The following is a 16,712-nucleotide window of genomic DNA, read 5'->3' on the forward strand; positions in this document are numbered from 1 at the left end:
CTTCCTTCCTTCCTTCCTTCCTTCCTTCCTTCCTTCCTTCCTTCCTTCCTTCCTTTCTTTCTTTCTTTCTTTCTTTCTTTCTTTCTTTCTTTCTCTGTGTGGCCCTAGCTCTCCTGGAACTCACTCTGTAGACCAGGCTGACCTCAAACTCAGAGATCTTCTTGCCTCTGCCTCCCAAGTGCTGGGATTAAAGCTGTGTACCACAACTGCCCAGCTTTGGTTCCCTTCTTAGATGCACATTGGTTATTTACTCAGCAGCCTTGTTTCTGCTGTAGGATTTAGCTCTGTTTACTTTCTTACTTTCCTATGCACACATTTCCCTTCTGGCCTAGTCTCTTCTCTAGAGGATTTGAACTGTGTTTGGACACACTTTAGGGGACTTTAATGTTGACCCATGTGTGCACCTTTAGGACCCTTTGGCTTGCTTCAACCAGACATACACCATTAACCTGTACTTAGTGGAGACAGGTCGGCGGCTGCTAGACACTGCCATCTCCTTCAGCCTGGAGCAGAAGGGCACTCGCCCTGAGCGGGTAAGTGACAGCCTTAGCTTTCACACTCTGTTCTGTGGGTCTCATGTCTTTGGGGCTGGCCCACAGCTGTGGCCCTAGCTCTCTGAACAAGGCTCCTAGTTCCTCCAGAACTCTGCCTGATGCTGGTGTTGCTATTGTTTTAGATTTATTATTTTAGGTGTATGAGTGTTTTGTTTGCATGTATGTGTTATGTGCACCATATGGGTTCATGGAACATTTGATTCCCTGGGACTGGAGTTACAGATGGTTGTGAGCTGCTATGCAGATGCTGGGAGTTGAACCTGGACCCTCTGTAAGAGCAGCAAGTGCTCTGACTCCTAGCCCCATTGCTATTGTTTTGTCCAGCTGTTGGTGTGTGTGAGGCCGTGCACTTAGCTTTTTGTTTATGCCTTAATCCATAGGGCATCTCGGCCATCATGTGGACTGGTTGTTACTGACCTGGTGTGTGAATGTGACCATAGGGCATTTTGAACCATGGAGCTAGTAAGGCATGTTGCTGGGGTTCAGACTCCAGACTGACTTCCTAGATGTACTAATAATCTTACCAGTGTCATTCTGGGGACATTAAATTGTGTCTCTCAGCTTCTGGGATGGGTCTCTTTATTTCTAAAGTGAAAATTCCTGGCCTGGCCTCTTGCTTACCTCATGAGGCCCAACGGGGGTGTGAAGGGATGATAGTACCATCAAATACTTGCTGCCCTTCATGGACAGATGAGAGAGAGCCTCAGCTCATTGCTGCGTTGGCTCTAAAGAATGTGTGCTTTCTGGCTGATGTCCAGATGATCACTGTATTGAGTAGACATCACACCATGCCATGCCCCTGGACCTCTGCCGACTCCCAACCCTTTGAATCGTGGGGTCTGGTGCCTGGGAGCCATTCGTCTTCTTACTGTCTGGCTTCTAGCTGTATATCCAGGTGTTCTTGAAGAAGGATGACTCGGTGGGCTACCGGGCCTTGGTACAGACACAGGACCACTTGCTGCTGTTTCTGCAGCAGCTAGGTAAGGGCCCCATACAGCCATTTGTGTTTTTGCCTGCTTTGAATTTCAGTCATGTGTGGTAGAGGTGGGTGGGGGTTATACACAGGTTTGGAAAAGGTTCAAGCAGAGTGTACTCAGAATTTTCTCAGTTCCTTAGGGGCTTGAAGTGTGATACAGAAGCTTCCTCACTTGTCTATTGACCCCAGCCTTGTGAGGTCTTTCGCATGAGACTTGAACTCCGAGCTACCTCTAAGAGGCTTCCTAGGGCTAGGGAGCCAGGCTAAGATTTTACACATTGGTTTCCTGTAGCCGGGAAGGTGGTGTTGTGGAGCCGAGAGGAGTCCCTGGCAGAAGTGGTGTGCTTGGAGATGGTGGACCTCCCTCTGACTGGGGCACAGGCTGAACTGGAAGGAGAATTTGGCAAGAAGGCAGGTATGAACCCAGGGAGGCTGCTCCAGGGAGGGTTAGGTGGGTTTATGGAGCTCCCTGGGCCCTGGCTTCTGTGCTCTGCCTGATGTTCTGGAGGAGTCCTGTGGCCAGTTTTCATTGCATCAGCTGCCCTGTGGTTTATGTAGCCACACTTTTGCTGAGTCCCTCAAATGAATGATCCTGAGGCAAAAATACCTTAACTTAGTATAGTTGTAGGTGTCATTGCTAGGGTACCTAAAGTTACCAGGCTCTGTGTCAAACACTTTCACCCATTGTCTCGAATGCAACATCCACATGTGTTTAAACATGACTGGAAATAGCCTGGAGTCCTCTGAGTCAGCAATAGTTTCATCAATGGTCATCTGATGAACTTGACTCATTGCTCTCCAGTCCATTCCTACCATCCCCACCCCATCCATTCATTTAGGTATCCAGTAGGCTGCTGTTGAGGGTATCTTCTAGGTCAGGTACACTGCTAGGTGTTGTATATTTTCTTAAGCTGAGAATTAATTTGACTTTACTGTCTATTTCTGCTGCTGGACCCAGCGATACAAGGTAAATCTTACTTTTTGCTGCCTGTTATGCCTTGTTTGCCCACATGGCCAGCGTTTGGTCAATTGCTTCTCTGACTTGCATCAGTAAGACACACACCATGTTTGAGTGGATTGCTCTGCTTGTGGCTTGCCTCTGCCTCTCCTTGAGTTGAGGTTGGTGAAAAAGAGATGAGCAAAGTTATTCTCTTAATGTGCACTTCCCATGTACCGGCACTGGTACCCAAGTGGATGTCATATGATGTGTTCTCTGTAACAGGCCTCTGAGTTATATGCCATTTAATAGATGAGGGAACAAAGGCCGAAAGGTTAAGCACATTTCTCAGGGTCACACAGCAGTAGTGACTAGAGCTGGGATTTTAATTCAGGCCTGTCAGACTCCCGAGACCTTCCTCTTTAACCCCGTATCATGCTCTAAAGGAGGTCACTTTCAGGGAGATGCTTCACCAGTTTAGTCAGGAGTAAGGGAGAATATTGACCTTAGGAATAGATTGCAGGAAGGGATGCTAGGAGCAGGTTAACGAAGTAGAATGAAATAGTGGGAGAGGGAAGCACCGTTCATGCACATACCTGCTCCCACTGCACCCAAGACCCATACTTCTGGTTTGGTTGTGACACCCAGATGCCTTCTCCTGGTCACCCCAGCATGGCTGCATCCTGCATGGCTGATTCTTACCTTTTAGTCTCCTATTACAAGATAGTAGGTAGGTGAAGCCCTTTGAGCCGGGTAAGGAGGTTTTAGAAGCTGCATGGCTGCTCCAGAGTGTGGGACTGCTGCATTGTACACAGACTGTCCTTTGAATTCGTTGTCTGGAGTGTGGATGACTGGAAGGTTCTACAGGAGGGGGACAGGTCCCTCCTGGGAAGCACACGCCTCCTTGCTGGACTCCTAGTCTGATGGGAGTACTTTCCTTCTTCCCTGACACCAGACGGCTTGCTGGGAATGTTCCTGAAACGCCTGTCTTCTCAGCTCATCCTGCTCCAGGCCTGGACTTCCCACCTCTGGAAAATGTTCTATGATGCTCGGAAGCCCCGAAGCCAGATTAAGAATGAGATCAACATCGACACATTGGCCAGAGATGAATTCAACCTGCAGAAGATGATGGTGATGGTAACAGCCTCAGGCAAGGTGAGCCCGTGAGCCCGAGGAAACAAAACTCTGGCAAGTACAGGCAGCAGGCCCGCCTTGTTCCAGGTTGCAAGGATGGAACAGTTCTTCATTCTCTTTCTCCTCAATATTTGTCTATCTTACAGCTCTTTGGCATCGAGAGCAGCTCTGGCACCATCCTGTGGAAACAGTATCTGCCCAGTGTTAAGCCAGACTCCTCCTTTAAACTGATGGTCCAGAGGACTACTGCTCACTTCCCCCACCCCCCTCAGTGCACGCTGCTGGTGAAGGACAAGGTGAGGCCAACCACACTGACTGGAGCCACAGCGCATTGCCTTTTGCATGTCTCACAGTTGAAATTTCTCCCATGCTTTGGGCATTCCATGGGAAGGTCTCAGGTTTGAAGCCTTGTTTCTGCCAATTTCTGGCCTGGGTGGAGGAACCATCCAGCTCTGATGTGGAACTGACAGGGATCCAGATCCACCTTCAGCCAGTGTGTATCCTTTGGAGTAAGGCTATCCCTGGTAGCTGAGTGGTTGTTTTCTCTCTGTGAGAGGAAAAAAGCCACAAAGCTATTGTGATTTCTGCATCAAGAATTTAAATGGGTCCATTCTGGCTGTGTTGTAAGGTCGGGTTTGATAGTTCCTCTTTTGGATCCAGCAATCATGAGATTGCTGAATTATGCTTGACTTGTTTTTTGGGGGATAGGGTCTCACTATGTAGCCCTGACTGGCCTGAAACTAGCTGTGCAGACCAAAATGGCTTTGAACTTGCAGAGAGCTAAAGGTGCTGCAATTAAAGGTGTGTACCACTCCGCCTGGCCTGGTACTTGATTTTTTATTTCCTCTTTAGCATGCCCAGTTCTTAGCTAGACTTGGAGCTAGAAGCAGTCCAGCCTCTTCCCTTGTCATGTCAGCCGAGGGGACCTGTCATCTTTGGTCAAGAGTTTTTTTCCACAAAGATGGCAGAAAGCAGGGAGTTCCTCCTGGTCCAGTTGACGCCTCAGTATCCCAGGCTCACCTATAGGATGTGCACTCCTTCTGTGTTGGAATCTGACTGTGTTCTGCCTGTTGCAGGAAACAGGAATGAGCTCTCTGTTTGTCTTCAACCCCATTTTTGGCAAGTGGAGCCAGGTAGCTCCCCCAGTGCTGAAGCGCCCCATCTTGCAGTCCTTGCTTCTCCCAGTCATGGATCAGGACTATGCCAAGGTGTTGCTGTTGGTGGATGATGAGAACAAGGTACCTTGTTTGAGTGGGGGAATGGGGTCTTCAGCGTGCAGCTGGCTGTGGGGTGGGGGTCAGGTACAGCCGGGACCAGAACGCACACGTTTATTGTCAGGCCACCCTCAGCAACAGATGGCCTGTGAGCACCTCTGTTCATAGGGTGCGCTTCACTACACCTGGCCAGGTTTTTCTTTTTCTAATTTTAATTAAACATTTTTTTATTGGTTGAATTATGTGTTTGTATATATGTGCACATCAGGTGCAGGTATATGCAGAACCCTGAAGCATCAAATCCCCCTGGGGCTGGAGTTATAGGTGGTTGTAAGACACCTCATGTAGGTACTAGAAATTGAACCTATGTCCTCTGGAAGAACAGTACGTGCTCTTAACCACCAAGCTAACTCTCAAGCCCCCAGCACTGAGGTTCTTAACAGCCATATTTAATCCTTAAATAGACCTAGTGACTTGTGTTATGCTTAAAGCTTTCTTTAGTGGGCAAGCAGTAATGGCACTTGAGAAATGGAAGTCAATGTTTCTCAACTTGCCTTTAACTCTTCTGGGCCATTTGGGTTTTTCAAGGTCACAGCCTTCCCAGCTACTCGGAATGTCTTGCGACAGCTGCATGAACTTGCCCCCTCCATCTTCTTCTACTTGGTGGATGCAGAGCAGGGGCGACTCAGTGGATACCGGCTTCGGAAGGTAGGGAAGAAGCAGCTGGCAGGCCTTGTGGGCTTCTCCTGTTGTGGGGCCTAATGCCAACTCAGTGGCACCCATTTGTTGATGCTGGGTAGGCAGCTGCTGTGTGGTGGACATGGCCCTCAGCTGCTCAGAATTGGTGGTGTCCTACAGATCCCACAGCCCAGGACGGATGTAACATGCCACTCTGAAGAGGGAGGCAGGAATGAGGGTTGAGTTGAGCAGTTATACAAAAGTGATGGTGTTGACCAAATTGCAACTGGACATTGCTTTGGGCTCTATTTCCAGAAATGGATCAGTTGGCTCTGAAGGGCTTTCGGCCTTGCCGGTATCCATGCACACTGGCTCTGAAGTTCACAAAAGGCTGGCCTTGACCTCAGTAGCAGGGCTGTCTGGGGGGAACTTGGTGTGGTTTTTGGTCACAAGAAAGTCCTTCTCTTTTGTCCTTTACTATGTTTTGAGAAAGAAAGCGAGAACAGAGATTAGCAGCTTAGGCCAGCTGCCTGGGGTTAGTGGTTCAGCTTTACTGCTTGCTAACTTTGTGATCTAGAACATACTATGTCTATAGCCCTGTTTTCATGAGGCTAGAATAAGATGATAAGGGTAGCGAGCAGGCTCAGCGGGTAAAGGCACTTACTGCCAAGCTTGATAATTTGAGTTCTAGACCTCAGACTCAAATGTTACAAAGAGAAAACTAATGCTTACAGGTTGTTCTCTGACCTCTACATATATACACATGCAGATAGAAGATAGATAGATAGATAGATAGATAGATAGATAGATAGATAGATAGATAGTAGATAGTTGATAGATAGATAGATAGTTGTAAAAAAAAAAAAAAAGAGCATGATACTTAGCCTGAGAAACAATTGTTGTGAAGTTTTATTTTTATTATTCTTTGTGTATGGGTGTTTTTCCTACATGAATGCCTGGTGCCCTTAGAGGCCAGAAGAGGTTGTTGGATCCCTGTGACAGCAGTTCTGACTGTTAGAAGCCACTGCTGAGAAATGAACCCATGTCCTCTAGAAGAACAACTGGTACTCTTAACCATGGAGCCCCCTTGCTAGCTCTTACTGTTATTTCTAATTCTTTCTGGATGTATGTGTGAGGGTGCACGTGTGTAGGTGCCTGTGCAAGCAGGAAGCGTGTGTAGAGTTCCTGGGAGCTAGAGTTACAGGCAAAACCTGACACGGGTGTTAGGAGCCAAACCTGGGTCCCCTGGAGGAGCAACCAGTGCTCTAGGTTCAAATAATGGTCCACCACCGAGCCCTCTCCAGTCCCTATTGATACAATTTCTATTAAAAATGTTAGAGGGGCTGGGGGAGATGACCTAGTGGTGAAGAACACTGGCTGCTCTTGCAGAAGACCTGGGTTTGTTTCCTAGCACCCATGCAGCAATTCAGCCATCTGTGAATCCAGTCCCAGGTGGCCCAACATTCTTTTCTGACCTCCCATATTGCACAAACATATATGCAGGCAAAACACCCACATACATAAAATGAAAATAAAGGGAATAGTAAAAACAAAACAAAAGCAAAAAACATTAGTAATATGTAAACTCATTGTCACTGTGAAAGACTGTATTGATATACAGTTCCCTGACAGGTGAAGCGCTGTATGTTCAAGGCCAGCCTGGACTACAGAGTAAGTTCCATGATAGCCAGGTTATATAGAGAGACCGTGTCTCAAAAAAAAAAAAAAAAAATCTCATGAACAAAATATGGCCATCCCCGTGTCCTACCCTCAGCGGTTCCTGCCAGTTGTTTGCTGTGTGTTGATAATACTATAAGCATAGCTGTATAGACACATGCTTCCACTGTCTCATAAAATTTATTTCTTAGTAGGAACTGATCTGTATTTATTTGTGTTTTCACTTAATGTTTTTTCTGCTTCATTATTTTTTTTCAGAAATCCTACTCATTTATTTATTTAGAGGCAGGATGTTGCTATGTAGTTCAGGCTGGCCTTGAACTCATGACAATTCTCTTGTCTCAGCTTCCTGAGCTCTGGGATTAACAATTGAGCTATATTACCAGCTCCCTGCTTTAGCATCTTTTTTTCTTTTCTTTTTTTGAGACAGGGTTTCTCTGGGTAGCCTTGACTGTCCTGGACTTGCTTTGTAGATCAGGCTGACCACGAACTCCCAGAGATCCGCTTGCCTCTACCTCTCTGAGTGCTGGTATCACAGGCGTGCACCACTGTGTTTGGCTCTTTTTTATTTTTCTAAGTTAAAAAAATCACATTTATTTATTCTTTATTCTTTATTTATTCTTTATTCTTTATGCCTGTGTGTACAAGCATGAGCCCACATGCCATGGCATTCTCGTGGAAGTCAGAGCACACTCTACACATTCTCTCCTTCCATCATGTGGGTTTCAGGGATTGAACTCTGGCTGTCAGGCTTGGCGGCAAGCACACCTTTACCAGCTGAGCATCTATGAGGCCTAGTATCTTATTCTTTGTTTGAGACAAGATCTCACTGTGTAGTCCGTAGTCCTGCTGGTCTGGAACTCGCTGTGTAGATTAGGCTATATCTTTTTTTCTTTAATTAGACAGAGACTTCCAAACTTCTTTACTAGCCCTGTGTTTTTTTTTTTGTGTGTGTGTGTGTGTGTGTGTGTGTGTGTGTGTGTGTGTATGTATACATGTATGTTGGGGTGTAAGTGCACATGAATACATATGTGTAATAGCCAGAGGCTAGCTTTGGGTGTCCTTTCTCAGGTGCCAACCACCTTATTGTTTTTACTCTGTGGAGTCTCTTACTGGGCTGGAGCTCACCAGGTAGGCCAGGCTGCCTGGTCAGTGAGCCTCAGGGATCCTTCCTTCTGTCTCCACCCTCCCAGTGCTGGGATTAAAGTGCAGCCACCATGAGACCTCCTTTGCCTCGGTCTGGAAGTCAAACTCGGCCAGCACTTCACTGCCTTACCCATGCATCAGCCTGAGCCGTGTCTGTTCCTGGTCCATGTAGCACACAGGCTGGGTCAGCTGTGAGATGCCTCTGACTCTCTGGCCCTGGCCAGCTCCTAATCACAGGCCCTCTTGCTCCTCCCTAGGATCTCTCTACGGAACTGAGCTGGGAGCTGACTATTCCCCCAGAAGTGCAGCGGGTCGTCAAGGTGAAAGGGAAGCGTAGCAGCGAGCACGTGCACTCCCAGGGCCGCGTGATGGGGGACCGAAGTGTTCTCTACAAGGTATGGTGCCTGGCAATGGAAGGCCAGTTTTTATTTATTAATATGTAGGTATTAGATTTAATTTTTTTTTTTATGAGACAGAATCTCATTATGTAGCCGTGGTTGGCCTGGAACTCACTTTGTAGACCAGGTTATCCTTGAACCCTGCTTCTGCTTCCTTCCTGAGTGTTGGTAGTAAAGTCATGTACTACCATGCCCTACTTAATATTATTATATTAAGTGTTATATTATTACATTATGTGGAGATAGGACATGTACAGTGGCATGTGTGTAGAGGTCAGAGGACAACATGTGGGAAATGGCTGTCTTCTTTTAACATGTGGGTCCTGGGAATCAGACTCAGATTGACAGGAGGCTTGGTGGCAAGTGTCTTTACCTGCTGAGGCATTTCACTGGTCCAAGTAAGGCCTTAGCATTCTGGTCAAGTCATATGACTCCTGTGTGTATTGATTTGCTGTCTACGTGAAGTCTGTGTATATGCTATGGATGTATTCAGGGCTTCTGTCATGCTAGGAAAAGTACTCTGCCATCCAGCTATGTGCCCAGACTCCACAAATATTCCTTCCTCTTTTGGTTGTGGACATCGCATAAGCCATTCATCTTCTCTTAGTGCTTGCTGTGTGGTCCTCCCACTTATATGCTAGTTTTATTAATAGTACAGGAATGACTACAGTCTTCTGGAGTTAAAGGTTAATGAGTCCCTCAGAAAATTCACAGAGGCAATTTGTGGGCTGCAAACTGTCTTGTAGGAGGGTGGCACACTTTTAATTCCATCACTCAGGAGGCTGAGGTGGGAGGATTGTAAATTTAAGGCCAGCTAAGATTGGCCATAGTGACACACTTGTTTCAAAAAAGGGTGATGGTGAGCTAGACGGCTCAGCAGACCAAGGCACTTGCACCTGCACTTGATCCTCAGAGCCCGTCTTGGGAAGAGGTAGGAAAGATAGCTACATTACAGGTTTGAAGAGGATTAACAGAAATGCTAGGCATTCACTGGCCCCAGTCCGTGGAGTATACAAAGCAAGCACTGAGCTGAGAAACCACAGAGGGAGCAGTGCTGGTTCAGCTACCAGCACCGAGCTCCATATTGGCCTCAGAACCCTTGGGCGCACAGGGGAGCCAAGCACATGACATGCTATGCTGGTTTCTAAAGCTTGTCATTGTGGTTTCTCTCCTCAGAGTCTGAACCCCAACCTGCTGGCTGTGGTGACAGAGAGCACCGATGTCCACCATGAGCGTACCTTCATTGGCATCTTCCTCATTGATGGTGTCACTGGCCGCATCATCCACTCTTCTGTACAGAAGAAGGCCAGGGGCCCTGTCCATCTCGTCCATTCAGAGAACTGGGTGGTGGTAAGGAGTCACTGCCAGGGGCACAGAGTAGCTCAGGAGGTCCCTGAGTTTGTGTCCTCCCCAGAAACAGCAGCAGCTTTGTGCTTTCTTAAGATTATAGCCTCTGGAAGGCAGCACAAGGTCAGGCAGAGACGGGACCTGGAGGTCAGGGCTGACGGCCTGGCCTGCTGTGTTCTTCCAATTGTCTGGATGTCCTTGAGCTAATCTTGTGAGCTCTGTGGTTGCACTGTGCAATAAGAATAGTCGTGGTCTTCTCCAGGCCAGCTCAGAACATTGCACTTCATAAGCACCAGAGGTTGGCTGCTGTTACTATTACTCCAGAGAACACTGATTGTTCCCGTGTCATGGACAACTTTGGACAGACATTAGACAAAGCCATTATGGGAGTTAGTAAAACTGCAACAAGGAAGAACAGGGAGCAGCTGGGTCTTTTCCTCTGTCTTCTGCAGCTGTTGTGAATGGCCTCTATAGTGTGACCTTCCCTTTCCAGTTGATCCGGCACTAAACTCAAGTCACTTCCCCTTCTGCCCACAGTACCAGTACTGGAACTCAAAGGCCCGGCGCAATGAGCTGACAGCCCTGGAACTCTACGAGGGCACTGAGCAGTACAATACCACTGCCTTCAGCTCCCTAGACCGTCCGCAGCTGCCCCAGGTCCTCCAGCAGTCCTACATCTTCCCCTCCTCCATCAGGGCCATGGAAGCTACCATTACCGAGCGGGGCATCACCAGCCGCCACTTGCTCAGTGAGTGTCGGGAGGAGGGCTTCACCTGAAGTGAGGATGCCCCGCTTCTGTTGGCTTAGTTCAGCTTTGCCTATGCCCAGTCCTCAGTTATCACAAACCACTCTTTCTGTGGTGCATTCTTCCAGTTCAGAAACCCATCCCTAATGTCATTTGTTTTAGCTGTGTATACACACACACACACACACACACACACACACACACACACACTTAGGTTAGCATACAATATAATGGGTTTTCCTTAGACATACTCACATAGCTGTGTCATTATTCTTTGTTCTTATTTATGCCCTGCCTCCACACTTCCCTTCTCCTCTGCTGATCCCTTCTCTCCCTCTAAAAGAACCCCTTATACTTCTATGTAGTGTGGACCCCACACCCCCCTAAACTTAAGTCCTTCTGCATGGGAGAGAAATTGTCTGGCTTTCTGCATCTGACTCTTCATGTCAGTCTTGGTTGTTGTCTGAGATAGGATCTTCCATTGCCCAAGGTGGCTTCAAACTCCTAAGCTTCCTGCCTCCACCTCTTGAATGCCCAGTATTCTGATTGTTTTTTTGTTTTTGAGACAGAGTCTCTTAACAGAGCCCTGGCTGTCCTGGAACTCACTGTGTAGACCAGGCTAACCTCAAAACCCTGAAATCCTCTCTCTGCCTTCCAAGTGCTAGGATTCAAGGCGCATCACCATGGCTGGCCTCTGATGTATTTTTTTTTTTAACTTTTTAAAAAGTTGTTTTATGTATATGGCTATTTTACGCACATCTGTGTACTACGTCTGCCTGGTGCTCGGGGAGGCCAGAAGAGGACACTGGATTCACTGGAACTGGAGTTAGAGGTAGTTGCAAGTAGTTGTGAACAACCACGTGGAAGTTGAGAATTGAATCTCGTCCTGGAAGGACACCAGTGCTCTTAACCACTGAGCTGTCTCTCCAATGCTCTCCTGTACCCCCCAACCCCATGTCATTCTTAGCACAGCCTGTGCGGACTTACGTAGAAACCAGAGGGCTTATTTGGTATAGGCTAAGATTAAGACTCAGCGATAATTTAACGGGTCCTGTACCTACTTGAGTTTATTTGAGATGTCTGGCACTCTTGGCCCTGACAGGTACTGAGTGTTGCTCTTGTCAGTAGGAAGAAGCTAGCTCTGGGCATTACAGGACCTTTGCTCACCATTAGGAAACTGCTGTTGCCTAATGCTTGGCCCTCTGCATTCCTGGCTGCATACAGGGCCTCAGGCCAACAGAATATGTGAAGAAACCAGTGTCTTCTAAGCACCTTCATTCAGACCCATGTGCATGCGTGTTGTTGTTTTGCTGTTTCCAGTGGTTTCGTTTTTCATTGTTTAACAGGACCTTGGTGACCTGTTTTTTGTTTGTTTGTTTATTTAAAACTCTTCATGGTAAACTTTTCATCCGGGATTGGGTAAATATGAACCTTCATCTCTTCTTGTACAGTTGGGCTGCCTTCTGGAGCAATCCTTTCCCTCCCCAAGGCCTTGCTGGATCCCCGGCGCCCTGAGATTCCAACAGAACAAAGCAGGTGAGACCGATATGGGTAGAAGGCTCTGACTGTCAGGCCTTGATCCCAGTGATGGTGGCGGCGCTCAGTCTGCCATGCTAGGCCTCTGCCTCTGGAGCTGATGTTTGGGTGGGAAATGACATTAAGTAACAAGCAGAGTGAATGGTGTTATTTACTGGTAAATGCTAAGGAGAAAGAGTCCGGGGCAGCGTGAGAATACCAGGGATATGTGGGAGAATTTGAGATCAGGCCCTGGGAGATCCTTGGGAAAGTTGATCTGAAAGTGGTTGGTATTGGTTCCTGCTGCATGGGTATCTGAGGGAGAATGTTCCAGGCAGAGGAAACAGCACCAAGGCCCCGAAGTCACATTTGTCGGTCTGATGGCTGTACAACTGTTGTAGTGAAGAGTGGAGATGAAGGAAGGAAAGAAGGTGACAAAGGGACAGGTTGTGCAGGGAAGGCTGGGCGTGTTGGTTGTTCTCTGACAGTGTGAATGCTCCAACTATAATCTCTGCCATCTCCTCCCTAGATCCTAAAGTTTTTTTTTTTTTTTACTTAGGGCTACCCAGAAGGGTGGGTGGTGGGAGTATCATTTTGTCTTGGAGTAAGAGAGACTGTGGAGCTAGAAGAACCCTGTACCCTTTTCGAGGATGAGCTGGACTGAGGGAGGCATGAATAGGAGTTGCCAGTGGTTTGGTATGTTGGTTTGAAAATGGCCTGACTTTTCTTCTGGTGTGCAGCACTGGCCAGCTGTGTGATTTTTTTTTTTTTTTTTTTTTTTTTGAGGCAGTCCTCCTATCTCAGTTTCCTAAGTGTTGGGATTTACAGATGTACCACCCCATGCCTGGCTTGTGTTATGTGTTCTTACCAAGTTTAGAACAATTTAGGAGTCTTTTGTTTAACCTTAATCTCTAGCCAGCCTTCCTTCATGCCCTTCTCCATTTATCAGCTGCTTCATTTGTAACAACCTAACCCAAGTAGGCCTCAAAGGAGATTCAAGGTTTGATATATGTCCTGGAACCTTCCCAGGTCCCAGGAAGGACAGCCAAGAAAGAGATCCCTTTACAGCTTTTAGAGTTCTTGTTCCCATCTTTGTTTTGCAGAGAGGAGAACCTGATCCCGTATTCTCCAGACGTCCAGGTCCATGCAGAGCGATTCATCAACTATAACCAGACAGTCTCTCGAATGCGAGGCATCTACACAGCACCCTCAGGCCTGGAGTCCACTTGTTTGGTGAGTGTCATTTGCAGTGATGGCCTTGTGGGGTGTGAATGCACTTCTGTGTGGGGTGTGAGTGTACTCCTGGCTGAGCTTCTGTGTGGGGTGTGAGTGCCCTGTGCCCTGAGGATCACATCTCCTTCCTGAGTCTGAGTGCGGCTCACTGTCTGCCTTTCCCCCAGTTCTTATTCTGTCTGTCTTTCAGGTCGTGGCCTACGGTTTGGACATCTACCAAACTCGAGTTTACCCATCCAAGCAGTTTGATGTCCTGAAGGACGACTATGACTATGTGCTAATCAGCAGTGTCCTTTTTGGCCTGGTTTTTGCCACCATGATCACAAAGAGGTTGGCACAGGTGAAACTCCTCAATCGAGCCTGGCGGTAAAATAGAAGCATCGCACCAGAGTGGAGCGTCGGGGAAGCGTGTCACCTAAGGAGCTGTGGCCGTGGATTGGTGGATCAGTGAAGCTGGATTCTCATCTCACTTGAGTCTGGGAGAAGAAGATAGGCCCTCATGTCGAACTGCTTTGGTAAAACAGTGCCAGCACAGTCCTCGTGGGATGGACAGCCACCTCAGCGAGGATCTTAATGACTCGGATCCACTGCTCTGTTTGCTTTGTGCCCGTCCATGGATGTTCTGGGGGTTTTTGATTTTGTTTTTTCTTTTTACGGGACCTCTGGTTTTTCTCTTCTGAGGATGTTTAAATTGACTTTAGTTAGCCTTCTGTGTCTCTGGTCTTACTGGAAATTCTCTGACAACTTGCTTTCCGCCTCTTGCTTCCAAGCCTGCTGGGTCAGCTCTGCCTTTAAAGTGCCCTTGGCCTGACTCTAATGGGAATGATTGCAGGGGCCATTCTTAGTTGAGGTCTGAGGACTTCTCTCTGAAGTAACAGAAGTTGAGGGATCCATACAAAGAGTCAGAACTGATTAGTCAGAACTGATTTTAACTAAGCTTTTCAATCCATGCTGCCATTTGTATGGTTGGGCTACTGTTTGTTTCAGCCTATCAAAGCAAAGTACCTAATAGCATTTTGATTTTTTACCCATAGCCTATGCTTTCCCCCTGAGATGTAGCAGGCTAAAGACTTTAGTCCTTTACATTAATAAAAAAAAAAAAATTATATATATATAATTGGAAAATTGGTTTTTTGAGGCAGGATTTCTCTGTGTAGCCCTGGCCATCCTGGAACTTTTTCTGTATACTAGGCTGGCCCCCATCTCAGAGATTCATCTGCTTTTGCCTTCCAAATGCTGGGACTAAAGGCATGTGCCACCATAATTAGCTTAGGGCTAAGGCTTTTTAAAACTACCAAACTCTCTGAGCCTTGATGAGATTTTGGTCCCAGCACCTCATCTTTCGTTGCCCCTCCAGGCCCCTCCAGACATCCTGTAGCTCAGCTAGAGGAAAGTTCTTTGCTAAAAAAAAACAAAAAAAAACAAAAAACACCTTATTTATTCTTAATTTAGGTTTGTTTTGTTTTTTGAGGCAGAGTTTTGCTCTGTAGCTCAGGCTGGCCTAAACTTGCAATCCTCCTAGCCCAGCCTCCCAGTGTTGGTATTATACTTGTATGCCATCACACTTGGCAATGAGTAAGTTTTAAATTTCTGTATGGCATTAGGGTTAGAACCCATGGTCTTTCCTGCCAGGCATGTTCTCTGCACTGAACTCTACATAAAAGAAGCCAAGAGGGCTGTTATTTTTCTTAAGCAGTTTAAAAATCTTACTAGTTAAAAAAAAAATTTGGGGGGCGGGCTGCAAGGAGGAAGCTGGGACTCACACCCAGGGCCCCATGTGTGTTAGTGCACACTCTCCTTCTATTACTACTGAGCCACAGCCCCAACACACCTAACCATCTCACTTATTTTATTTTATCTGAGTCAAGGTCTCACTATGTAGTCCTGGCTGTCCTGGAACTAGCTATGTAGACCAGGACTGGGCTTCTGTTTATGGTGGTGGTGGAGTATGCACTTCTGTTGGGGCTTCTGTGTGTGTGTGTGTGAGAGAGAGAGAGTATATGTGTTCACTCCTGTTTGTGTGTGTGTGTACTTCTGTGTGGGGTGTGTGTGCACTCATAGCTGGATTGGTTTCTCTGTGGGGGGTGCATGTGTACACTTCTGTCTGAGTTTCTCTGTGAAGTGTGTGGGTGCACTCCTTGTTGGACTTCTGTGTACCACACAGAAAGAATCCTACGTTTTACTTTGCTTGTGGACTTGGGGACTGATTGTTCGTTGAGAAGAAGGGAAAGCACTGAGTTGAACACAGGCCCTGGAATAAAGCTAATGATTAGCGGTTGTGGCCTCAGCTTTGTTTTTGTGATTTCAGAGTTTACTTTGAGGCTCCTTTTGCATTAAAAGAGGAGGAAGCAAAGCCAGATGTGGAGGCATACCCTATAATAGCAGCATTTGAGAGGTGGTGGAAGGAGGATCAGAAGTTGAAGTACATAGTTGAAGATGACCTTCAGCTACATGCTCAGCCGAAGCTACATGAGACCTTGTCTTTTTTTTTTTTTTTTTTAAAGGAGGGGGCGTGTGGAGAGATGGCACAGTAGCTAAGAGTAGCTGCCGCGTTTTCAGTTCAGTTCTCAGTACTCATCCTGTGTGCCTCACACCACCTGTCGTCAGTCTACCTCCAGGAGATTCCGAATCCTCTCCTGGCTCTGTGAGCATGTACACACGTGTATACATAATAAATATATATATATATATTTTTTAAATCGGGAAAGAAATGGAGTTATGTCCTCTAAGGCAACATGCTGACTTTCTCATGGGTCATAACCAGCTTCCTCTACTGGTAAATTGTCCAGCTGGATTAGTGAACATCCGACATGTCCAGTGAGAGGCCCCTGTACTACTGGCTTTGTGAAAAGCAACCGGGATAAGGCACCGGGACCCATTACGTTTTTCTGCTCTAGTTTTTGCTTTGTTACAAGGTCTCACCTTGTGAATCTGGCTGGCCTGAGTGCACAGAGCTATGCTTGGACTAAAGGCATATGCCACTACACCCAGCCTGCCCTAGTACTGAGATGGAGGGGCTGGAATCTTCTGTAAGGTGCCTAAGTAACATCTTCAGCTCTAGTCACACAGCCATGGTTTTTTGTTTTTGTTTGTTTGTTTAGATTTATTTTTATTTTATGAGTGTTTTCCCTGCATCTATCTGAGTGTACTGTGTGAGA

General features: G+C 46.9%; 1 protein-coding gene across 2 annotated transcripts in view; it reads left to right on the forward strand.

The window, feature by feature from the left end:
- Emc1 (ER membrane protein complex subunit 1) overlaps positions 1-15,831 on the forward strand; it is a 24,446-nt gene extending 8,615 nt beyond the window's left edge. Inside the window, exons 11-24 of one of the 2 annotated variants that reach the window (XM_055610824.1) lie at positions 411-533; positions 1,438-1,534; positions 1,823-1,945; positions 2,489-2,497; positions 3,423-3,622; positions 3,748-3,897; positions 4,678-4,839; positions 5,404-5,523; positions 8,574-8,711; positions 9,891-10,064; positions 10,599-10,809; positions 12,258-12,342; positions 13,425-13,554; positions 13,745-15,831. In XM_055610824.1, coding sequence (XP_055466799.1) covers positions 411-533; positions 1,438-1,534; positions 1,823-1,945; positions 2,489-2,497; positions 3,423-3,622; positions 3,748-3,897; positions 4,678-4,839; positions 5,404-5,523; positions 8,574-8,711; positions 9,891-10,064; positions 10,599-10,809; positions 12,258-12,342; positions 13,425-13,554; positions 13,745-13,924 — 1,902 coding nt within the window. In that variant the 3' untranslated portion in view covers positions 13,925-15,831. The remainder of the gene's footprint in view (positions 1-410; positions 534-1,437; positions 1,535-1,822; positions 1,946-2,488; positions 2,498-3,422; positions 3,623-3,747; positions 3,898-4,677; positions 4,840-5,403; positions 5,524-8,573; positions 8,712-9,890; positions 10,065-10,598; positions 10,810-12,257; positions 12,343-13,424; positions 13,555-13,744) is intronic. The other variant, XM_055610823.1, reaches the window with a different exon arrangement.
- The last annotated feature ends 881 nt before the right edge of the window (positions 15,832-16,712 follow it).

Source organism: Psammomys obesus, unplaced genomic scaffold (genome assembly GCF_907164565.1).
Source record: "Psammomys obesus unplaced genomic scaffold, mPsaObe1.curated_primary_1811, whole genome shotgun sequence".
Lineage (NCBI taxonomy): Eukaryota > Metazoa > Chordata > Mammalia > Rodentia > Muridae > Psammomys > Psammomys obesus.